At 37.9% G+C, this 25,442-nt stretch overlaps 1 protein-coding gene across 1 annotated transcript; it reads left to right on the top strand.

Annotated features, from left to right (window-relative positions):
• Positions 1 to 1,644: 1,644 nt before the first annotated feature.
• Positions 1,645 to 7,023, top strand: TDRD15 (tudor domain containing 15). The gene has a single exon (XM_054383843.1). The coding sequence runs from the start codon at positions 1,645 to 1,647 to the stop codon at positions 7,021 to 7,023; it is 5,379 nt and encodes a 1,792-aa protein (XP_054239818.1).
• The last annotated feature ends 18,419 nt before the right edge of the window (positions 7,024 to 25,442 follow it).

Genomic DNA, 25,442 nt, shown 5'->3' with positions numbered 1-25,442 from the left:
AAAGCTGCTGCTTTGCAGAGCAACGCAGAAACCCGCCACATGCGTCCTGCGTGTGGTTGCATTTAAAACCTTTGTAATATACGTTTGTTTGTATAGTAGTAATGCACTCTTAAGAATATGGATTTTGATGGCTGAAGCATTACAAGCAAAAATCAAGTGTGTAACCACCCTTGCTTAAAAGTAGATGGTGGATTGCTAGTGTGATGTCTTGGGCATACTGTGGCATTAGGTTTAGGGTTTTAGTTTTGTAATTCTAGTTTTCGAGATCGTAGTATGATGATTAAACTGGGTAGGAGGACTTCTTCCAGGTTGTGTTTGTTGTGCAGGAGAAGAATGTAGAGAAGTGGTACAACAATTTGCAGGTATTTTCCTAATATTTTTTTCTGTCATCTTTCTTTGTAGAGATGCTGAGTTGCTGGTAAGAGGGCTGAGGTGGGTTCTGAGCGGATCTGTCCATACTGGTATATAGGTGAGTAAGAAGCAAAAATGGTTGTTCAGTAGATTGTGAAAGTGTGACTGTGTCAGCATAATGATGTTATTTGGGCTGTGAGAACAGGCAAGTGAATGTTGATGCACAAATTGTTTTTCATTTCTTACGTGTTTCTGCAACCAGGGCTCTGATACTGATTTTATTTAGATTGGGGTTTGAGTGGCTGGTGGGTCGTTTTGTTTTGTTTTGTTGGTGTGTGTTTTGTTGCTTGTGGTTTTTGCTTGTTTGCTTTTATTTTGTTTTTGAGAACTCACATATCCTTCATTCTTTATCCTTCCTCTTTCTTGTGTGACATCTCCTCCTGAGATGTTCTGGTAAGCTGTACAGTTTATGTGCACTTTTTTTGTTGGAGGTAGATAATATGTTCTTATAAAAAACTTAAAACGTGCTACATCTACACATTATGATGACAGCTAGATTAAGTAAACAGTAAAACACAGAGCTATGACATGTCACTGATTTGAAGTGAGGTACACAGAAAAATCAGGATGAGTAAGGGAGGAGTCGTTGGTCTTTCACATACCAAAAAGAAGGAGAGAAAGAGTGTACATGCCAAGTATAGTACAATGAGTAACTGGATTGGATCTCCTTTGGATAGATTTGCAGTTAAATTTACTTGATGCCAGTAACTTTTGGGAGATGAGCAGTGATTGTATAAATTACATCAATTAGTTTCTACTCTCTTCTTTGAGAAGAGTTACATTTATATTCCTGGTTGTCAGGCCTGACCTGTTTCACATCCCTGCTTGTCTACCCCTCTGTCTTGTCTCCCTTCTATCTGTCATCTTCCCCAAGTCATCTCCCCCCCCTGCAGATTTTGGCTGTAATCTTTCATTGTGTGTGTTACTGTGGGAATATCTTTATGATAATGAATTATTACCAAGTGATAAAATTAGTCTGTAGACACAAGAGCAAGTCTAAAGGTGGTTTTTTTTTTTTTTTCTCAGATGTCACCTGAATGTGTCTTTACAAACAGTTGGAAATGTTATTCCACTTCCATAAAATACGACATTGTTAAATGTTTAGCGTGTATTTTATGTAAGTGTAATTGTATTTATTACAGCATTTTAAGAACAAAATTTATGTGAGGAATTAGTTCACAAAAACTATGGAAAATTATTAGGCTGATCTTACTCCTTTTCATTCCAGACACGATGGATTCTCTGACTCTCTCACCAAACAGAGTAGATACAAATCTGAAGATAACTAGTATAGAATGCCATCCTGAATCCTTGGTTATAGTGTTTCAGGGTCAATACAAGGGAGGATGTGAACTTGACTATTACATACTACAAAATGAAATACAACGTGTGTTCAAAGTCAGAGGTAATGTTTACATTGGTGAGTCCTGTTTGGTGGAAGATGCAGAAGGAACATGGCATAGAGGAAGAGTTCTGGAAAAGAGCAAGAATGTCTGTGAGGTTTATTTTATAGATACTGGACAAGTGTTATTTGTTGAAGAAACACGTCTTGCTTCTGCTTGTGATGAATTCTTTCAGCTGCCTCCAAAGGTGGTTTTGGGTGTTTTTGCAAGAATACTTCCTCTTGGAGAAAAATGGGATCCAAAAGCCGTTAACTACTTTTCATCTCTGGTAGGATTACAGATTAGAGGTCATGTGAAAGCTGTTATGTCATACCAGCTGTTTATTCTAGAAGTCCCAAAGATCATTAGTGACATTCTTGAACTGAAGTTAGGAAAACTTATTGATGGAGATTCGTTTTGTCTTATTGTAGATATGTTAAGAGCATTTCCTCAAGAAATGCTTTGTAAGAGAGTGCCACAGGTGTTGCAACATAAGTATCCAGTCAAAGGATTGCTTACTTTCAGTAAATTTGAGAAACCAACAGATTTTTGGCCAGTTCCACATAATCTTTTTCCGCGTGTACCTGTTGGCAGTGAAGTAAATGTAAAAATAACTGTTGAAATAAGCCAGAATAAATTTTACTGTCAGATGCAGAAATGGCAGAAAGAGCTGGAAGATTTGACAGGAGCTATGCATTTGTACTATGAAGCTATCAATACCAAAAATAAAAAATCCGTTGATAGTTTAGGGCTACTGTGTGCTGCCAAAAGGCAGACTGGACAATGGCATAGAGGAGTGATAAAAGAAGTTCTCTCTGATGGTGTGGAAGTCTGGTTCATGGATTTTGGCAATAGTGAAACTGTGCCATTTAGTTGTGTTCAGAAACTTAAAGCAGAGTTCATGGCATTACCAATGATTTCCTTTCCATGTGCACTGTCTTGCTTCAGTGGCCGAGATGAAAATGTGATAAAAATTCAACTGAAAGAACTTACACAGGCTTTGATAAGACAAACTTCTGTTTGTGTCCATATTGATGTATTCAGTGATGTTAAGCGCTTGTATTACATTACGCTGCGAAATCAAAAACTTGAAAGTAAAGCTGAATATCCAAGAAACCTGAATGAGGCAGATGCACCATGTGTCTCCCTTTTGGATACAAAGATCACAAGTATTGCTGAAAGCAACAAATCCTGTCCTGAGCAGTGCAGTTCACTTAAGAATTGTAATGGAAATAAACATGTAGAAAATCTCTTACCTAAATGGGATATTTCTTTGTCAAGCTGTTGCAGAAGAGCTGAAATGCAAGTGAATTCTTCCTACACTGCTTATGTGGTACATGTCATAAATCCATCTGACTTCTTCATCCAAACATGCGAATATCAGAAGGAATTTCAAGCTTTGATGAAAAGCATTGCAGACACATATACCCAATGTGAAGCTGATGAAATGATCCTTAAAAACCCAAACCCTGGATTTCTCTGCTGTGCCAGGTATAGCAAAGACATGTGTTATTATCGAGCTGTTGTCATTGAAGTGCTTCATGTAAACGTTACTGTTTATTTTTTGGATTTTGGAAATAGAGATATAGTACCCTGTTACGATGTGAAAGCATTGCTTCCAGAATTTTCTGATTTACCAGCTTTAGCTGTGTGTTGTGCACTTGCTCACGTATTTCCTGTTGATGATGTGTGGGTTAAAAAGGCGGTTGATTTCTTCAAAGAAATTGTGTGTAAGAAACCTTTGCTACTTCGTGTCATTGGAAAGGAAAACAACAGGTATATTGTTAATGCAGTGTATAGGGATGGTTTACAGCAAGGGAATGTTGCTACATGTATGGTTCAAGCTGGATATGCTGAATACTTGGAAAAGACCCCAGATTCTGTTCTAAATTTAGGGAAAAAAAGGCAAAATCTTAATCCCCACAAATATAAAAATAAAGTAAATGCACAGAACATCTCCAATGTTCATAAAAATAAGGTGCCTGGAAATAGAGGAGTATTTCAGAAGCCAAAAACATTAAGCATGTCTTCAGTGCTGAAAGAACCTGTTGTACTGTCTTCTTTTGGCAAAAGTGGTATCTCTAAAAGGCATAAATTGGTACCTGAGGAAAAATTATTTTACAAAGAGTTTATTTTTAAACCAGGAGCAGTTCTTGAAGTGGTATGCTCTTGCTTTGTTTCTCCAGGAGATTTTTCATGTCAGTTGCGATGCAAACTGCCAGAGCTAAATAACTTAATGGAACAAATTCAGACTTATTATAAAGAACATACCAGTCCTTATAAAAGTGGACAGGTTGCTTGTGTTGTTAAATACGCCAAAGATGGGAAGTGGTACAGAGCAACTGTTGTGCAGCAAGTGTCCACAAGTGAAGCTGATGTGGTTTTTGTAGACTATGGTTATCGGAAAAGAGTTTTTCTTAAAGATCTTCAAGCTGTTATTCCAGATTTTCTAACTCTGGAAAGTCAAGCGTTTCAATGTGGATTTAAAAATGCATACGTACAGACTAAGTCATTTCAGTGGTCTGAAGAAGTGTGTAGATATTTTGAAGACCTAATTTCTGCTTCTGGGGGACCACTGACTTGCATCATTTATGCTGTTGTTCGTGTGAGCCCCAACCGTTTATGCTATATTGTTGACTTACAGACTCCCTCTTTCACAGCAGAGGAGTTCCTTGGAGAATGTGGTCTCACGCAGTCTGGATATATTGATCTGAGAAACCTCGCATTTTTGGGTTCTCTGTACAGTTTTTGCTACTCATCTTTTAATATAAAAATTGGAAGTGAAGAGGAGGTTTATATAACTCATGTATATAGTCCTTCAAAATTCTATTGTCAGCTGAATCGAAACACTGAAACAATAGAGGCCTTGATGAAAAAGGTTAATGTCATAAGTAAAATGTCAAAGAATGCAAAATATGATACCAGCAGTACGCAGTTATGTATAGCCAGATATTTTGAAGATGGTCTCTTTTATAGAGCTTTGGCCTTTCCTGTGGAATCAACATCCTATCTATGTGCTAACTTTGTGGATTTTGGAAATAAGAGTATGGTAGAGAGGGACCAGGTGATACCTATTCCTGACATTGCCACTGACCTAATATTCACACCCATGCAGGCTATTAAATGCTGTCTGTCAGATCTTAGAGAGACAGAAATTCCAGCAAAAGTTACTATATGGTTTGAGAAAACATTCCACGGTAAACTGCTGAAGGCTGTAATTGTATCCAAAGAATCAGATGGACAGCTTGTTGTGGACTTGTATGATGGACAGGTCAGTGTAAGTCAGAAAATTGAAGAAAAAATAATGGAAGATTTTCCACTGAAGAAATATACAGGACATCTTACTAGAAGTAACAAAGGAGTGATATGTCACATGAAAGATGACAAAGAACTTAGTAAAGTAGTTGAATTGAACATAGCTGAAACAGTTCAACTGAAAACTGAACTGAAATGTCAAGTGTATGGTAAGTATTGTGAGACAAATTCTGAGCAGAATTTTAGAGGTGAAAAGCAAACTGCACATAGTACACAAAATTTGTGTAGTGGGTTCTCAAAACTGCTAACTTTACAGAATAGTGAAGAACCAGGTTTTAGAAATGCTGTCAATGCCGAACTGGAGCACAGAGAGGAATCTCCGGTTGGAAAGCCTGATTCACACTCACTCTGTCATCCTGCTTTGAAATCAAAAGAATTAATTGTAGGGAAAGTATGTAACAAGACAGTGACTGGCGAGTTCTTACAGCAACATAGAGAACAGTGGGAAATAGATGTAACTTGTGATGGAAAGTCTGTATCTGATGACCTGCAGAAAAAAGGGAGGACAAGGTGGCAAAAAGCACCAATGCATAATTGGAGAAGTAGGCCCAAACAAATTATGGTTACAAATGGTAATCACAAGGTTAGGAAGTCTAGGAGTATGTTAGGTGGTTGGAGTAAAACAGATGTTATTACGATGAAAACTACTTCTAAAATGCCCTTAAATGGCTTTCCTCAAGATATAAACTCTGGACAGGTGGAAAGAGCAAAAGTAACCAATATTTCAGAAAGTGGAGAATTTCATATGCAGTTACATAGGAATTTGCAAATACTACAGGAGTTAAATGTAATGCTTATTGAAGAAGCACAAAGAAGTGATTGTCTTAGAGAGGCTGACATTGAAGAAGGGTTGGAATGCATGACTAAATCGGAAATGGACTTGAAGTGGTACCGAACAAAAGTCCTAAAGACATTTATCAGGGAGAAGTTAATGCTAGTTTTTTTAGTGGATTATGGAAACTGTGAGATGGTGTGCCTAAATAACGCAAAGATGCTCAGCAATGAGGTAAAATATATTCCTAAACAAGCTGTGTTTTGTAAATGGATTTGGTTTAAAAACCTGAAGAAAATTCAATTTGTTCATGTGGTGAATGCACTCCAGAATTGTGAAATAAGGATCTTGTTTTTGAGATACTTGGAATCTTACCGTATCTGGGAAGTAGATATTTTAATAGGGGAAATTCTGCTTCAGGAGTATTTGAACCAGGTCTTAAGTAATTTTCAGACTACTGGACCAGAAAAATCCAGTAATACAGACTGTAAGGAGCTTAATCCATCATTCAACATAAATTCAATCATGTGGATGCTACTGCACAATGACAGAAGGCATCCTGGGTTTCCAACTGCAGTTACTGATCCTTCAAACTTTTGTATCCAGTTTGAAATCTTATTTAATGTAATGCAAAACTTGTCTTTGCTGCTCACTGACCTTCCTGACAATTTGCCAACTTTGCCAGAAGAACTTGTGTCTCCCGGCGCTAGCTGCTTGATCAAATTTGGACTGGAAGCGCAGTGGAACAGGGCAGAAATTACTGAAGTAACAAGTCAGTCTGTTGTTCTTAAATTTATTGATTATGGCTTTCTGAAGAGTATTCCTTACTCTGATATCCATAAACTTAAGGTTATTCCGGACAGTCTGTTGTATTTACCACACTTAGCACACTCTTGCACTTTACATGGTGTCGTTCCTGCCACAGGGGAATGCTGGAGTGATGAAGCTAAGGTGCTGTTTCACAGGCTTCTTAGTAAACCGGGTCTGATACTTCATTTTAAACACTATGGCCCTGGAATGAAGTTAGAGGTGGATGTTCTGTATGAGGAGTGCAGTGTAGCTCATGACTTAGTTGCTGCTGGCCATGCAGTCTACTCTAAAATTAGGTGCTGCTTCATTCCACCTGACAGAATAATATCATAAAAACCCGATTTGCAGCCAAAGTGTCCAAGTTATAGTTTTAGTCCTTCCCTTTGTGAACCAGATTATAATTATGACAGAAACTCTTTCTTAACTCCTCTGTCATTTTACTGACAGGAAAAAAAGAAGTGATAAAGTTTCAAGTAAGTCTGGTTAAAGTGGGTGCGGGAATATCAGTAATAAAGCATCTGATTTCATATAGCACTGCAGGAAAAGATGGACAATATTGTGAAGAAGTTGTTTTCTTTCAGCATTGTGCTAATAAAAAGAGTAAAAGTGACTTAGAGTAAATCTCCTACCAGAAGCACTGTAATCTAGTTGAAAGAAATGGTAATTTAGGATGTGGAACTTTTGGATGGGGGATTGTATTTGTTGTTTGGCAAACAGTTCTGAGTAGTTTAATTTGGTAAAAGTTCATTGGAAACTGCTAGCTTTCGTTTGTTTGTATTTCCTAAGTATTTCTGAATTTGTTTATACTGTGTCATTAATTTCTTTATAGAGAACCAGCTGCATCTGATTGAAATGAAAAATGTTCCCATGTATGCTGATGTATTCAGTAATCTGCCTTTTTGTTATGAACAATAAAATGCTTATCTTCTGTAACTTGCCTAAGTCATTCTGAATATTTTGAAGGTTTCTATAACCATAAATAATTTTCATCACCATCCCAGTTCCCACCAAAGGCCTAGTTAAGAGTCTTTGTTGTTTGACAGGACATTTTGCTTGTATCTGGTGATCCAGGTGAGTCCTGATGATGGAGCAAAGAGACTGAAAGAGGAGCAGTTTGGTCCTGTGCACTAGTATGTGGTTATACAGCTGATCTTATCATCAGATATTTTGTTTCTATGACAGCAGGAAACTTCTTTTGAAAATTGAGAACTGCTGGGCAGATACAGGATCCACCTGACATAGTGATAAAAGAGCATCAATGCCAACAAGCTAGTTGATGTGATAAGGAAATATTTAAACCCGGAACAACTGCAGTAAGGCATGAGACTCAAGTTACTGGAAATTAAGTTCGTGTCACTAGCCATGGTAATGTCTGGGCATGCCCTGTGACTCTGTTCCTGATCAAGGAACAGTAACAGCTTGGATGTGACAAGCTCCACTGGGATTTAGTATTTCAAGACTCCCACCAAATAGTGACAATGCTGCACAAGATCTGTCTGCTTTCTTCCCTCCACAAAAAGATTCATGGCTTCTGTATTTAAAAGTTAAGAAACTCTCTTGCTGCTCCTACAGAAGGGAATACAGTCTATTCTTTCTCTAGTCCGTGCTAAATCAGAACTTTGCCACCGTTGCTAATCAAAACCACAGATGAGATATACTAGCTGAACAAAGTACAATATAGCAATAAAGTTCAGAACTCCAATTCTCAGTAAAAACAAGAATCAAGTTTTATTTTCAAATGTTTTGAATACCAAACAAACCTCACTCGTTTTGACTTAAGTTTTTAACAGTGTGATCTAAGGTTTTTACACTTCCAGTGTAGAAACACACACATGCACCTGTATTAGAGATACAGGGAAACAGCTTGTAATATGCACATTTCATAGTTTTCCGCGTTTTCTCACCAGCTCTTTGGTAAACAGCAGTTAGAAGACCATGTATGAGTTGTGGTTTCTTAACATGAAAAGATCATACGTATCTTCCTCATGTGCAGGGGAAGCCATCAAGCCCACCCTTATGCAGCTCAGCCAAAAGAGGCATTTCTAAAATTGTCATCTTCTGCCCCAAGTTAGTTTGAGATGCAATTAAATGTCAGAAATGAAATAGGAAAAAAAAATAGTTCAGTGTCTCCCACAAAGCACGACTTTGCTGAATTACTTGAAAAGGAGCATGAGGGGTGAGTGTGGATAGATAATGAGATGCTGCTTTAAAAATCTGAGAAGCTCGCAGGAGCAAGCTTTGCTTGTTTCTGAGGCATCGTGTGAGCTGCGCTGACACCTGGTGGCTTTGCGCACCAGCCATGGCTCCTGGCAGGTGTTTGCAGGGTACTTACCCCTTTCTTTATTTCCTTTAAGTGATGATCTGTCTGCTTTTGTTCTGAGGAAAGATGAAACGTCAGAATAAACAGAGTAGAAGGAAATGTTTGAGGATACTATTTTAGGACAGGCCTGATGTAAGCAAAAGTTTGGTGGCAATGGATACTATGTTTGCAGATTAGGTATTCAAAAGCACTCAGAAATGTACATTCCCATTAATGCTCAATAAACATCTATTAATTAGTTGCATTTGAAAATCATGGGGTTTATTTTTTTATCTTCCATAATCATGGGTTTTTTATATGATAATTAACAATGTGAAAACAAAATCATGCACATATTCAGCTCTGAACTGCCTCTAGGGATATCTTGATTCCTCTAGATTTAATAAGAATGTTTCTAGGATTATCACACCTAGGTCTGCATATTGGAGGAATTAAAACTGAGATTGCAGCATAATTTTCATTGAGTATGAACATTAGGAATTCATCTGGGTGACCTTGAAGTATAAGGTCTGGTTCTGTGATATTTTTTTTTTTTTGGTACTTTGAAGGAATACAAAGGTGTTAAGAGAGAAAACTCTTATTTGACAGACTTTGATTCTGATTAATTCTTTATCATTTAATCACCCTGATTCCTTAGGATTTTGAACTTAGCACATAATATATGATCAAGCTGTTTAATTACGTTCATTTTCTTTTAAGCCATGGAGCCATTTATCTCTGACATTCCATATGATGTGGAATTTCACTTAGTTTTGCATTAAGCCAGTATTCCCCTTTCTGCCTCCAAGGGTTCAGGCCTTCATCTCTCACTCATTTCCCACCTTCAAGGTATAAGATTGCTACTTGTCCCCTTGAAGCTGTTTTACTGCACAAAAAGTATTAAAGAGCTGTGATATGTTTCTTTTTCTAGCCATGAGAGTCAAGTCAGTTTCTTGGGCATAAGGAAACCTATGCTCCAATTTCTCCTCAAAGGAATTATTAAACATTTTTATAGGAAACATCCACTGATGAGGCAACTGTGGGAGCAGACATTTGGACTTTTGTCATCTAATCATGCTTCCTGAATTCTACACCTTTTGTTCTCCCTAATTAATCTCGGGTCCCTTTCTGCAGGACACATTCATCAAGAGCGATTGCATGACTCATAGCTCTGTCATTAAAGCACAGACTTAAAAGAAATGAAAGCAGAAATAGAAAAAAAAAAAAAACAACAAAACCAAACAACAAAACCACCCCAACAGTCTTGGTCTGAAATAGAGAATTAGCTTTGTGTTTTCTTCACTTGGATTGAACTGTGTGGGAAACTGTATGTTTCCCTTCTTTCCAAAGCCATGCAGTAAGGCACTTGGGATTCCTTGTGCAAAAGAAGAAATAGTACGATTTTGCAGCCTAACAGCTAGGGTACAGAACAAGAGGGATTAGGATATGTGTTCTACAATCTTGCTTCAGTGACCTGTTCACTGTTTTGTCCACAGTAGAATGGTTTCAAGAGGAAGGAATGAAAACGTTCCTTGTGCCATTGTAGCTTGGTGATGGCAGGTGTTTGTTTTTTTTTTTTCACTTTCTCAAGTTGTAAACATCTCTCATTTTCTAGGTGAATGGCTTAACCATTAAGCTGTTGACTAGTAGGTATTTGCTGTTTTCTTCTCTAGCAACTCAAACAAAAAAGCTAAGAATACTACCCCATAATTTATATGAAGCAGTCACTCAGACTAGCCTTTTCATAACTGGTGACCCCTAAGGGCTAGAAAATAAGAACATCTGCTTTTTTTTTGATGCATAACCTCTAAAAGATGTAGGCTGATAAAAGCCCGTACTTGGATTCGAAGCGGGTTTATGTGGGAGATAAGCACTGATGTATTGAGACTGAAGTAGCTTAGGGTGTGCTCAGGAGCACAGTTCTTGGTGCCTGGGGAATCAGGAAATCAGACAGGGAGGCAGCTAGTAATTGCAGGTGCCTGCAGGTACAGCAGCTGCTGAACAAGGTGTTTTCAATAACAAGTTTGAACCCAGACAGTACAATTCTGCATAATGCTTGCTCTAGGATTTCATTACCTTTACTACACACACTGTAATTCATGCTATTTTTTTCAGAAATAATTTAATGTACTTCTGAAAAAATTAAACTTACTGTTGGTGTTTTGTTTTGTTTCTACTGAAAACTGACACTTTCTTATTTGAGGATGGATTAGGAAGAGTGAACTAGGGACCATTTTTGAGCAAACTGAACACAAAAGTCCCAAGAGACAGATACCTGGGAGGGAACGACCCTATAGACGTTTTCTGCTGTAAAATCTTTTTCCCAGCAAGTGCCCTGTATGAGTATTTTTAATTAGGAGGGTAAATTTGGCTGAGCTAAAAGGACATATTAATAAACAGCTTATTTTGTCAATCCTGGCAGTAAGAATCTATGGTGATTTTTTTTTTTGCCCCTTTCCGTCTTACGTTCTAAGTATTTTTCAGAAAGGAGGTTTTTGATTTCAGGGAGTGGACACTTGCCTAATTCCATAGTAACCCTAATTTTGCAATACGCTGCATTTGTAGCCTACAACATTATTATAACTATAAGCAGGAAGAATTTTTACTCAGGTTTTAACTTGCAACCTTCTAATAGAATTAAATTAATTTGCAAAAGAAAACCTTCTTGAAATTAGGAATCTTAATGATGGCAAGGGTTACTTTTTTTACAAAGAGAAATTGCTGTTTATTTTTCAAAAAAGCTTTACTGTATATATGTGTGTATGTGTGTGTGTGTGTGTGTATATATATATATATGTATGTATAAAACTAGAAGTGATGAGAGAAAATTAAAAATAATTTAAACTTCCTGAAAATGAGTTCTATTAGACTGTAGAATAACTTCGGAGAGGAAGCTGTAGAAGCCTCATTATGTGGCTTATTTAAAGCTAGATTAGATGAGGTGCCTGAAGGGAGCAAGCTTGGGCTGTTTCTTGTAAGGTTGAAGGACATGACCTCAGACGTATTTTTTTTCTTCTGAAGTATTTTATTCTGTGATGTGGTGCATTTGTAAAGCTCTTGTTTACATGGGAATGTTTTGTAGATTCTCCTCTTTCTACAATACCTTTGTATGATTTTTTTTTTCTGTAGTAGGAGTTTATAGGTCTTTGTATTGATCACACTGATGTCACTGAAGTAAAAATAATAGCTTTTTTACTGTAACATCAGGAGTAACTTCGCAGAAATTCTCTGTCCCATTCCCAGGAAATCGTTAGTCACTGCTAAATCTTGTGTACTGCACTGGGGGTGCAGGCCGCATCTTTGGAGACAGTTCAGGTGACCCTAAACTGGACAGCAAGGTATAGCTGTTCAGTATAAAACTGAGGGATCACAAGAGCCTCTCTTCTTCAGTGATTGGTGTCCAAGGAGGATTTTCTTTTTGGCTTGAATCCTGATCCATGAGTTCCTGAATTCCAGAATCCAGCTCCTGCATCTGGTTCCCATCTCCTGCTGAGTCCAGTCTAGGACTTCTGTCACAGCATCAGTGGTGATGGTGACTAATAGCCATCAGAGTTAGATTCAATACCCTTTTTTTAGAATATATTTGTACATATTTCATTTTATTATTACTATTTTCATTAAAGTAGCTTCAGTTTTCCAAACTATATCTCTCTGCCTTACTCCCTTTCTTTTCCCTTTTGGGAAGGGAGAAGAAGTATTAACAGAAAGTATCTATCACTTATTCAGTGACTGGCACAGCCCTAACCCTTGAGAATTGTTTACTTCCTTGAGAGGAGACACTTTCTTCTGCAGTGGCTTTAGAAAAGATTTTCTATTTAAAAAAAGAAATAAAAATTGCTAGTCTTTATAGCATTCTATTTGTTTTTTTTTGGCCAATATTTGATCTGAGTGCAAACTCTTAAAACTGCTAAAGGACCAGTGCCCTGTAAGTTTACAGTTTTACAATATGAATCCACAGTAACTGCTCCAACAAGTTACGATTTGATAGCTGATGCCAAAGGGAGTATAGACATTCATTTAATTTTGGATCATTAGATCCAAAGCTGTCCTGGTGATTATGACATGCTATTATTTTTGTTCATGTCAAAATCAATGAACAGTTGTAATTGTGATGGGCTTAGCTGACCAGAGATGCTCAAAACAGAAGATTAATGAAGAGCTGGATCGTGCACAATAATGTTTCAAGGGAGATGTAGAGAGAGGGGAAATTAAGCTGTTGTTTAAAATATATTTATGTAATGTTTGTATTACCCTTGCAATATAGTTGCAATACTTTCATAAAGAAAAGAAAATACAGTTTGTGTACGTCTAAACAATTACTATAATTTCCAAAAGTTTTACTGGAATTTTTTTTTTTTGGCCAGTAATTATACAAGTTCAATATTACAAAAATATCCTCATTACCAGATGTTATATTGTCATCCACTGCAGCAGTGCTAAGTGACAGTTCAACCATCATGCATGGCAGGTGCACAAACAGTTTTCTTTAAACTGTGATTAAATTTCACCACTGCCAGTGATACTGCATTTGTGTGTCATGGTTTGGGTAGTGGTGGGGCTGTAGAAGTGGCTTCCCAAGGCTTCCCCCCTGTCTGGTAGAGCCAGGGTCAGTTGGCTCCAAGACAGATCTGCCGCTGGCCAAGGCCAAGCTCATCATCAAAGGTGGCAGCACCTCTGGAGTACCTGTGCAACAGCAGTTGCATATGGAGAGGAGAGAGGAGTGAGAATATGTGAGAGAAAGAATGCTGCAGACACAAGGTCATTGAAGAAACGGGGAGAAGGTGATTCAGGTGCCAAGGAAGAGATTCCTCTGCAGCCTGTGGTGAAGACCATGGTGCCCCTGCAGCCCATGGAGCTTAAAGGGGGAGCATATATCCACCTGCAGCCTATGGGTGACCCCATGCCAGAGCAGCTAGATGTCCAAAGGAGGCTGTGACCCTGTGGGAAGCCTGCAGGGGAGCAGGCTTCTGACAGGACCTGTGAAGATACAAGCCCATGCTGGAGGCGGTTTGCTGGTGGGACTTGTGGCCCATTGGGGGATCCAGGCTAGAGCAGTCTACTCCCTGCAAAGGGACTCTACCCTGTGGAAGGGACCTACAAGTTGAGCTCAAGAAGAAGGGAGAAATGGGGGGAAAGTGTTTTTAAGATTCAGTTTTACTTCTCATTATCCTACTCTGATTAGTAATGAATTAATTAATTTTCCCCAAGCCTTGTTTTGCCCACGGCAGTAATTAGTGAGTGATCTTCCTGTTCATGTCTCAATCCACAAGCCGTTTATATTTTCTCTCCCATGTCCAGCTGAGCGGGGGCATGATAGAGCAGCTTTGGAGGGCACCTGGCTTCCAGACAGGGTGAAGCCACCACAATGAACTGTGTTCTTTGACCAACTGTCTACTTCCTATAATTACCTTTTGGTTTGCTCATTTCCCTTTAATTCAGAAGGTGTTCCATTCCTTATCTTCAAATCTGCCATGAAATTTTCCATGTCTGACAAGAAATACTTCTAGGGTTTTTCAGTCAAACACTTCCCCACTTTTTTCTCCACCTGCCTGGGCTTCTTAGGGATTGTACTTATCAGAACTGACTAATACGGGCTTGAAAGAGGCAATGCAGATTGAAAGAGGCAATTCTGCCACTTTGCTCTGCTCTGGTGTGACCTCACGTAGAGTACTGTGTCCAGCTCTGGGGCCCTCAACACAAGAGAGAGAGGGACCTGTTGGAGTGGGTCCAGAAGAGGGCTGCCAAGATGATCCAAGGTGCTCCAAGGTCTGGAGCACCTTTGCTGTAAAGACAGGCTGAAAGAATTGGGGCTTTTCAGCCTGGAGAAGAGAAGGCTGTGGGGAGACCTTATAGGTCCATTTCAGTATCCGAAGGGGACCTACATGAAGTCTGGGAAGGGACTGTTTCACAAGGCCTTGTAGTGATAGGATGAAAAAGAACAGGGTAGATTTAAGTTGGCCATAAGGAAGAAATTCTTTACAATTAGGGTGGTGCAATACTGGAAAAGGTTGCCCAGCGATGTAGTTGAGACTTGTGTGGCCTAGGCAGCCTGGTCTAATTGGAAGTGTCCCTGCTGACTGCAGGTGGGTTGGTCAAGGTGACCTTTGACTGTTCCCTCCAACCCAATTGAATCTGTGAGTCTGTGAATATAATTGGCCACGAGGTGGAGACTTTGCATTAACTTTTCCTAAACTGAAGCTGCAAAAGACAAAAGAAGATACCAGCATAAGAAACCATCTGCACAAAAATGAAATAATCCCATTTATTTTTCAGGTCTTATTGTAGATAATTCTTGCAATGAAAAGTTTTCCAAACTGATCTGAGGAGACTAAGTCTTAATTATTTGGAAAAAATGAAGCAAAGATTTAGTGACATAATGCTGAATTGTTTCACAAAATGATAACATTTGTTAAATATGTTCCGTCTGCTTGTTCTTTTCTTTTCAAGTGGCAGAGAATTCACCAATCTTGAATTGTCATTAAAAATGACCTAGTTATAAAAAGTCTTTTGCTTTTAGATTTGCAGCAGGTTTAAATAATATTTATCTTTGTATAGCATTGTTAATAACAAAGACATAATTGCATGCTTTTCTGTGAGTCAGAGTCCCTAAATGCAAATACTAATAGGCAATATCATCTATAATAATCTTTACATTTATGGAGGAAATTGGTTTTCCAAGCTAGCTATTTATTTATATGGAGGAAAATAATGTTAAATTGTAATGCCATCATCTTCCTTTGGATTTTTATGTAATGAAGGGGATGCAGATAGAGGTGAGGATTCAGTGTGACTAACCCGTCTGCAGAATTTCAATAATAGGGGAGTAAACATAAAACCAATTTTGTTCCTCTCTGATCAGCAATAATGCTGTTTTTCAGCTACAGACTAGTTAGTCATAAAGGGATGATAAGTAAGTAAATGTGGCTGCAGAGATGTAAGTGAATGAAGGGAATGAAAGGCTGAAACTGTGAATCAGATAATTTAGTTTGTGCAGATGCTTAGCCAAAAAACTTGGATCTTGGATAGGTAAAAAAATTCGTATAGACATGGTTTTAAAGGCCACGTGTGAGAGTATTGGGTGACAGTGATGAAAGCTGCAGGCAGGTGAGAAATGAAGCTGCAATGAAAATGAGGAGCAGAGAGCTCTCATAGGGGTTGCAGCAGTATTTTGCTATTCTGCACTTTAATGTGCTTGTTGATTTTTTCATCATGAAGGGCCTTGGGCAAAAGAAGGGGTGCCAGCCCTGTTGCTTATTCTGGCATATCAAATCAATGGATACATTTAAAAACTGTTCATTTGGAGGAAAGGATAAATGAGGTGAAGGCTCAAGCCAGGGCCAGTGACACCCACTTTGGGTCTGGGAACAAACACAGTATTTGTAGCAGTGAATGGGAATTGTGGAATTGAAGGAGATGCTCTGGTAGAAAAATGGTAACTACCGGTATCTCAAAAGAGGGGAAATTAAAGTTAAATAAGCAAATAATAGAAAAATCAGTTTTAAAGATCCTGGAGGACTTTTATGGTCAAGTAGTTAGATTTCTAGCACATGGCAGCTGGGCAGTTAAGGAATTTGCTCCACATTTTTATTTGGTATGAAACCTGCAGTTCCTTATAAAGCTGGGAATGGGTGCCTGCTAGGAATAGTTACCCAGGAACTCTGCTGGGGTTACTGCTGCATCTAAATATTATGTCAGGTCACATTTATGTCTTGAATGCTGTGAAAAGAGCTGGAGGGCCTTAGGCCAGCTATGTCTGTATGAAATTTTAGTTTTCAGTATAGAACTATGGACTTCTTTCTCTATTACCCATATCAATCTTCTGATTTGTTTTACTTGAGATACAGAACAAATAATGGAAAGGTATTTTGCCTTAATTTGAAATTATCATGTGACATCATTCAGTATGGCTAATTTACCATTTGTCATTAGGAAATGTACATCTTTAGTTTTATTATCATAGCATCATGAATTGGCCTTTTTAAACTTCCAGCCATTGGTGGTCATTGGTGCTTGGCAGTCTGGCTTTCTAAGGAGTTAGTTATGAATCATTAAGAAAAACCCAAAGAGTTTCAAAATGGAAATAGAGCTACAAAGTTAATGGTAAACCCCTGTATTTTAATGCTGTTTGTACATGAGTGATATGTAACACCCTAAGGGCAGTTTCTTCTGGTTTTATTATGCTTCATCAGTACCTTAGGGTGGACCACTTATGCACTAAAACATAATTCACCCAACATGGTTAAAAGGAGGAGAATCTATCCCTCAAAATAAGATCTGAAAAGTACTTTGCGCCCCTCATACTATTGTATGTGAAAAGCAGTTCTTTTGGTGCTGGTGTTAGTGGAGGAAACCTTGTGCTCACATCTGTAAGATTCATTTTCTTATGCACATTAGACCTTCTATGATGATGCAATCCACAGTTCTTCAAGGTGAGGTTTCAACTTTCTAATACTGAGATTTGATTTATAAAAGGGAACTGTTACATATTCTGCAGATTTTAATGGCTCTTTTCCTTTCTTTTTAAATTTATACTATTCTGTGTATTTCAGAGGAAAAGACTTTTGACAGATTCTTTAAAGGGCATTGAAGTTGGTAGAGTTTTTTTAATGATTGGACATTATGCTTAAGCCAAAGAGGAGCATTAATTACAGCAAAATATTAAACCTCTTCTTGAGATTATTTTTTTAAAAATACAGCTTTTGAGATTTGTTGAAATAAATCAGAGTAACATAGACTGTCATGGACATTATTTGCATTTGATCAATGCATGCTCTGGTCTAAGCTGCTGACCTATTCAGGCTGAAGGTTTCTGCCATTGTCCTTGTTCCTGTAGATACCACAGAAGAGAAGATTAAGAGCATCATAGCCTTTAACATAAAACTCAGAAATAATATAATAGAAGAGAATGATAGTCTACATACAACAAAAGGCAATTTTGCATAGACTTATTTTTATCCAAACATTTGACCTCCAGCTTAGATGGCTTAAAAAGGAGGAAAAAAAACCCTGTACCCGTTTGTCTTGGTGCAGTAATCTAGAAGCTAACACATTGGGAAACATTTCTCACTAACTCTGAACTGGATATCCCAATTATTTTTTTAAAACACTCAGATCTGCATTTCTTGTACCAATCATGTGACCATCCTGTTGAAAGGAATAATATTTATTCAACATACTTAATGTACTTAATAAAATCTAGAAATAGCTTTTCTGATATATTAATTCAAGAATCAAGAAGGTTGGAAGAGACCTCAAGGATCAGTTCATCATTTAGATCTTTCACTGGCTCTTCCTTCAAACAACAGTATGAACTGTCTTCAGAGCTCTTGACAGCTCTGTCTCTGGTTATATCTTGGGTTCTGTGTTCTGTCAAGTCACCTTGACCTGGCTTTTTAAACCTTCTAGAGGTTCAAACAGAGGTTTTGCTGGTAGCATCCTCACAGTAGTTTATGATTTTATCATGCCATCTTTCAGGAAATGAACATTTCTCTTTTCACAGTTTACTAGACCACTCATGTCTCTTTCCCCAAAGACTTTGAATTTCAGGTTTTTACATGCATACTACAAGTGAGTCTATAGCAATATGAAGTAAACTAAAGAAGTTCTTAAATCTGAATCCCTCCAAAAGTCTCTTAAGTCCAGACATCTGCCATTTCGAGTTGATAGAATTTTCCTTTCTCTTGTTGTGATGAATTGCCCAGCACTGAATACAGAATTGATGGCTGTGGAAATGGGTTTCAGCTGTGCAGGTCTTACCGCTGGCAGGTTAGAGGCACTTAAGGAGCAAGGAGACTTGAAGACATAATTTTTTGTACATTTATTGTCTTCAGTATTATTAATTTAAAGAACAGTTTCAGTTGCAAAATGATGGCTCATATTTTTATTTAAATTTTTATATTCCAGTAGTGGTATATCAAAATACTGTTTGATTCAAGAAGAATTATATTAAGTAAGGGAGCTTCTGCAGGAGTCTAGCTAAAAGTACTCAGGCAACAGCTTCCCAGTCATCCTCCCTACCCTCAAAATTGGATCTGCAGGGATTTAAATGTGCTCACTGCATTTCTATCTCTCTTTATTTGAATCCATTATGTATTTTATATTTCTTCTTCTGACAAAACAATCAAAGAGAATAGGAATGACATATTTAAGGCTGGTTATAGTAGCATTTTAAGGCAGTAGAAAAAAAGTGAGATGGTCTGGTTACTAAATCATTCTAATAAAAGATAGCATTGCTTAGTTTTATTTTACACTCTCCTGACCAATAACAACAGTAGCTTCTTTATTAGTTTAATTTTTAGTGAAATCAACAGTTCTGGAGAATAAGATGGTGGACAAATCGTAAATATTGAAATAATTATGCTAATATTTGAAACAATTATTTGCAAGTCAGTGTTAGGTAAGAGATACTTCCTTCTTTTATTCCTGATTTTTTTGTTTTAAACATGAAACATCTGTCAGATAAACAGGAAAGGAAAACTGTCTTTTTCTGAGTGTTTTCATTTCCAGTGTTTCTTTGGCATTCCCTCAAGGGTCAGACTCGATAAACAGCTGTGCACTATGTGTGAATAAAATCACTGTTGCAGAACTGCATAGCACACCAACAAAAAAAGGGGTTTAATTTTTTTCTCTTTGAGTGTGACACTTAGGATTTTAACTTTTCCTGTTGCAGTATTTACTCTTGGTGCTTGCACCAAGGGAGAATTCAAAACAAGAAACAGCTGGAGCCTTTTCTTTACACTTCACCTGCTATTCAAAACACAAATGTGCTGGCAACTCACGATTTTTACCGCACCCACGTTTTTTTTGAGAATAAAGGTAACTTCATCTTACTTGGGATAATGAATATTAGAAATATGCATGACACCATTTTATGGAAAGGCTCATATTTCCTATATTGCAGGACAAAACTTGACTCACATAATGATGTTTTGATCTGTATTTACAAAGATGGACATACATGTTCTATTTTGTGCATCTCTTTTTTCTTGGATTGTAAAGAAAAAGATATACCTGTTGTTAGGCGTGAAATGTGAACAGCATCTCTGTGCATAGAAGTTGTTTGTATGTGAGTTTACTCACATACTTATTCCTCAATGGATGCAGGACACTTCTTGAACGCCCCAAAGACCTTGGCTGGAGAGGAGTGCTTGTCTGCATCATACTTGGTCAAGAAAGCACCTGCTGGGTGCTATTAATAGAAGTGCCTTTGGGTAACTGAGTTGCAGAGAGGAAACAACAGTAGATGCTTACATTCTGTACATCTGTATCTGCCACAACATGTTACAAAGCTTTTGGTTGTTCTATCTTGCAGCTGCAAACCAGGAGTTCTTGCAAGCCCCTAGGACATCTTCAGCTTCCTGTTTGGGCTTCCTGACTGACTGCAAATGTACACTATTATAAGGACACTATGTTCATTTTTAGGGTAGATTTCAGGAACCTCCAGATTTCATACAGCTTGTGACAGCATTCAGCATCCATCCCACAGGATCTGCAGTGAACAGTCATGGAAAAATGTGAGGATAGGAGAAGCTTAGATCTGTGTAAATTTTTGTTAGCAGTGGTAATAAAAATTATGGGCTATATAACCAGTTTATAAAAGTCTCTACATCTCTTCCCTGGGTAGTTTCCTGGGGACACTTTACTGACGAGGACAAGGACACAGAGATGGATGGGTGATGGAGCATTGCAAAACCTCTCAGATTTTCTCTGGGAGACTCTGGAGTTTCAGACCAGATTCCATATTTCATTCTCTGCCAGGCTAGCCCGCAAACATGGACTGAGTGAGTCTTCCTTGATCATCAGATTTCATCTGGCTGTTCTAAGTCATCCAAAGAAGTGGAAACATTTTTTGCACTGATCTTGCAGATGTCCTCATAATGAAACATGGGATAACGGCAGTTTGATATTTCATGGTTAAGATTTGTAAGTAGAACATATTAGTGTTTTCTTATGTGTAAGGATGTATGATATAATATTTCTTGCCATACGCATACATTGAAAAATTGGAAAGGTGAGTAATTCTGTGACATATGATAGTTTTGAAAACTAAGCTGCAAGTCTGTGATCTGAATTCCTGTGGAGATCTTAATTTGAATGGGGAGGAAGAAGGAAATAGAGCCACAGCATGGCCATTCAGGTGTTGATTTGAACTTGTCCCTGTGACAGTCATGTGCTTCACATAAGCAGAGGCTTAGTTTTGCCTGCTCAAGTTAGAAATTTCTCACGAGTTCTGATTTCAAGAGTTTCAGGATTTCTCTTAGGGATATATGCTTTGAGAAATGCAGAACTGCATTGACAAGAGGAAACCACAGGCTGTTTCTTTTGGTTCATATAAACAAATCCCAAACAAACAAAAACACAACAAAACCCAAAAAATGCACATAATTGAATCAGATACAAATGAATAAACAGACAAATAGGGAACACTAGTAATACCTATAATGGTTGAGCCAGTGCAAATAAGTGACATCTTTCTCATAGCACTCTGTCTCTATATGCAGGTAAGTGACATGATGGGAAACTGATTAAACCAGCTATGATGACTTCCATCTCCCTGAAATGTGCATATTCAAAAGTTGTCTCTGTAAGCCTGTCAGTGAAAATCATAGAATCATAGCATTGTTAGGGTTGGATGGGACCTCAGGGATCATCTAGTTCCAATCCCCCTGCCATGGGAAGGGATACCTCACATTAGATCATGTTGCCCAGAGCCACATCCAGCCTGGCCTTAAAAACCTCCAGGGATGGGGCTTCTACCACCTCCCTGGGCAACCTGTTCCAGTGTCTCACCACCCTCAAGGTGAAGAAATTCTTCCAACATCCTAGATGTATAGGCACGTCAAGGGAAATACTCATCTCGTGGAATAGGTCTCCTGGAAAGTGATTTAACTATCCTGCTTTTATATGTGGACTACAGAATTAGTCTACAGACAAAACTGACTTTTAGATGCATAAAGTTAGGGAAATTTTATCTTATCTCTATCACATAGCCTTGAGTCAGACAGGACAGTTAGTCACTGTGCAGCTCTAGAAGGCTCCACAATCCATGTGTAGGGCACAAGGGCTGCTCTTCAGAAGAAGTTCTGCATTAAAAGGCTGAGATGACTAAGATTTCGTGAATCATGCATCCAGACACTGCACTTCAAGATGGTTTAATGACCACGGTGGTGTTAGGTCAATGGTCAGACTTGATGATTTCAGAGGTCTTTTCCAATCAAAATGATTCTATGATTCTAAATCTAAGCATCTCATTTTTAGGTTGCTTTAGGTTGTTTGAGTTTGACCTTCAGCCTCTCTCAGTGAAAAAAAACAATGTCCAATTTTATTCATTTATCTATTTAATCCAAACTGGTTAATAGTTTCCTTGTAGCTTGAACTTTGGAGGAGTCAAAGACCTTAGCATGAATTGTCAGTGGATTGTGATGAAGTAGCAGGATTCTCACTGCTAGATCTGTTTGCTCACTAAACAGCATGCATTCAGGGACAATTTCTTCTGCACATTGACAGTTTGACAGACATGATTTTTTTTTCCCTGATCCTTACAAGAAATGACAAGATTCCTCAGACTTGCTAGAGATGCTAATTCCCAAAGTTTTGTATTGAGAGATTTTTATTAAAGCATTCCAGCATCACAGCATCCAGACTTGTGCCCTTCTAGTTGATAGTCAAGGGGGATATTTGCAGGACTGACGGCACAGTGACCTCAGGCTTCCAGCAGAAGCAAAAATGCCTCAGGGAAACTCAAGCGATTTATCGTCATGCGGTTTGTTTACAGGAACTTGCAGGTACAACAGAGACTGACAGGTAGTGAACCACACAGGTTAAACAGTGAAGAGCTTAGCAATAACAATATAGAATGACAGGCAGTCCAATATTTACATTGTATACAAAATTTCTCTCTGCTGGATGATGTTTAGAGTTCCCTAGAGCTGTTTTCCTTGATATGCTGACGTTGCTGGGCCTACAGTTCAACACACTGTACTGGGTAGTAATTCACAGGGCTCTTTTTCTCTATTATTCCTTAAAACTGGTCAAACTTTGCAGAAAGTTGTAATTTTTAAGGAGAATCTGGCTTAGTAGATCTGTGCCATACAGAGGTAGAATAAAATAGAGAATACTTGCTAGCCACAATTGGGCTTTGCTGTTTAGTGTGTGTAAAGCAAGGGTAAAGTCCTCACTGTTGAACTGAAGAGCTGGTTAGCTGAAAGGCAGGTTCTAAGCAAGAATCTCAGTTTCCTTTGATGTAAAATAGCTCTCTTAGGCACCTACATGACCCATTGCTGCAAAATCTGTACAGAGATATACTTCTCCTAAACTTGCTCTGTGAAAGTATGGGATGTATTGGTATGCCTACTGGACAGAGAGGGCACTGAGACTAATGTCCCAGTCCCCAGACCTTCATGCAAAAGTTGAATTTTAGGAGATTGAAATTAAACACTTGAGTTCCATTCACAGTCATTAAATTCTTTGTGTAATAACCAAGGTACACAGATTTTTATCAGTGAAGTTTCTTTAAATGCTTGTTCAGGTCTTAGAGTGGGATGAATCACTCCCTGCATTTTCTCCACTAAGGATGAATGATCTAAATTTAGGTCTAAATATCTAAGTATTCAGGAAACTTGTTTTCAGGCAGAAATCCCACCTTCGTATTTGCTGTTGGTTATGCAGGTTACTTCTTGCTAGCTTGCTGGCTGCTACGAATGGTCACACACCTGTTGGGATGTAGGCCTCAAAAAGTTCAGCAGTTAATTTAATCTGTGAATACAGGTCAGAAACCGTAACCCTTGAATCCAGGATAGGAAATTATTGCAATATTTTTCCATCCATTAATTGCCATAAATGAGAGTTTGTTCCAAAGTATTTTGCATTCACTAGGTAATTTTTGGCAGTTTTACTAGTCAAGACATTTCACAGTTCATCTTGGATTGATACAATTCAACTTCACAAATACCTTCTACAGGTTCAGTACATTTTAAATGTTCTGCTTTATTTATTGTGTCTGTACCTGGAGATGATACCACTTTTTATAATTTTGGATGTTGAATAATTGTGTACTTATGCAAGTAATTGCTGTTCATGAAAAATAAAATACAGTTGTATGTGAAATGCAACACTTCAGGGTTTCTGTTCTCTTAAACAAGGAAAATAATGTCATTTACAAGGTGGATGATAGTAGAGAGAAAAAACAAACAACAGAATACACAAAACCTGTAATGTAAAATCAATGTTTTAAGGAATTATATATGCATATATCTATATATCACATATTATATATATATATGTTACATACATTTATATGTATTGTATTATATTATATACACAGATATGTATATGAAAAACTAATGCATAGTCTTCTGATTACCCGCTCCTGAAATAAACCATGAGCAAAAAGGACACAGAAATGACAACTATAACACCTATATAACAGTGTCTGAAGGCAAAAGGCTCCACCCAACTATTGGTTTTACAAATTGGTGGTTGCTCCAAGTCTAGACTGCAAACCACATTGGATTGTGCAGCTCTCAAAACACACAAGAATGGAGATTATTATGTCAGCTGATACTGTGGATGTTTACAGAAATCTGAAAAGTGCAAAGGATAAACATAACAAAAAAAGAAAACCTTTCCAGATTGCTGTACAACTTCCTAAAAATATACACTGCCACTGAAAGCTGGCTGGATTGAAAAGAAAAGATACATTGTCTAAAATAGAAAAAAGTGTAGAAGCTGCTATATGTAAAAAAAAAAAAAACAAACAAAAAACCAACCAAACAAAACCAAAACAAAATTTAGAAGATGCTGGTAAGTGAAATTTTTTCTCCAGTCTCTGTAGAAATCAACTACACAACGTAAGGCACGTAGAAGATCTAACCAAGATTGGTGCGTAGATAATGTCAACACCACTCTAAAAAGCATGGATGGATGGTTCAATGATAAATGCCATTTAGCTGCATTTTGATAAAACAAATATAACGTTGCTAGAGTAGGACAAGCAACTAAACTCCATGCTGACTAGTAAGTCTGCCTGCTTTGTTTTTAAGTAAGCCTTATAATGTGTGTCCATGCCCGTGTCATCACAAAATTAGACTAATGTAACTGATTTATAGGAGTCTGGTTTTGGTATGTTGTCCCCAGCAGGCAAAAGAAATAAAGCTGGAACTCATTCATAAGAGCTTGTCAGTGTCTGCGAATTGTAGTTTCCTTGGATAACTGCCTTCTGGTTAAGATGAGTGGCAATTCCGTATATCATGACACGTAGTGAACACCATTAGCAAATACATTTCTGGATGTCAAAGTGTTCTTGATATTATGTTCTATGTTCAGAAACTTTCAACAGTTTGGCTGAAAGTTTTCTGACTCTTTTGTCTGCAGGAATAAAATAAAACCAATTACAATTCTTCCCATACCAAGTCTGAAAGGACATCGGGCTTCATTTCACATGGTCTAAAATGAG

Source organism: Indicator indicator, chromosome 9 (assembly GCF_027791375.1).
Source record: "Indicator indicator isolate 239-I01 chromosome 9, UM_Iind_1.1, whole genome shotgun sequence".
Classification (NCBI taxonomy): Eukaryota; Metazoa; Chordata; class Aves; order Piciformes; family Indicatoridae; genus Indicator; species Indicator indicator.
The sequence above is the reverse complement of the archived record's forward strand: the minus strand, read 5'-3'. Positions and strand labels throughout refer to the sequence as shown.

What these genes read in the sequence shown, in the direction of transcription:
- TDRD15 (XM_054383843.1), top strand. Translation starts at nt 1,645, where the DNA reads ATGGATTCTCTGACTCTCTCACCAAACAGAGTAGATACAAATCTGAAG.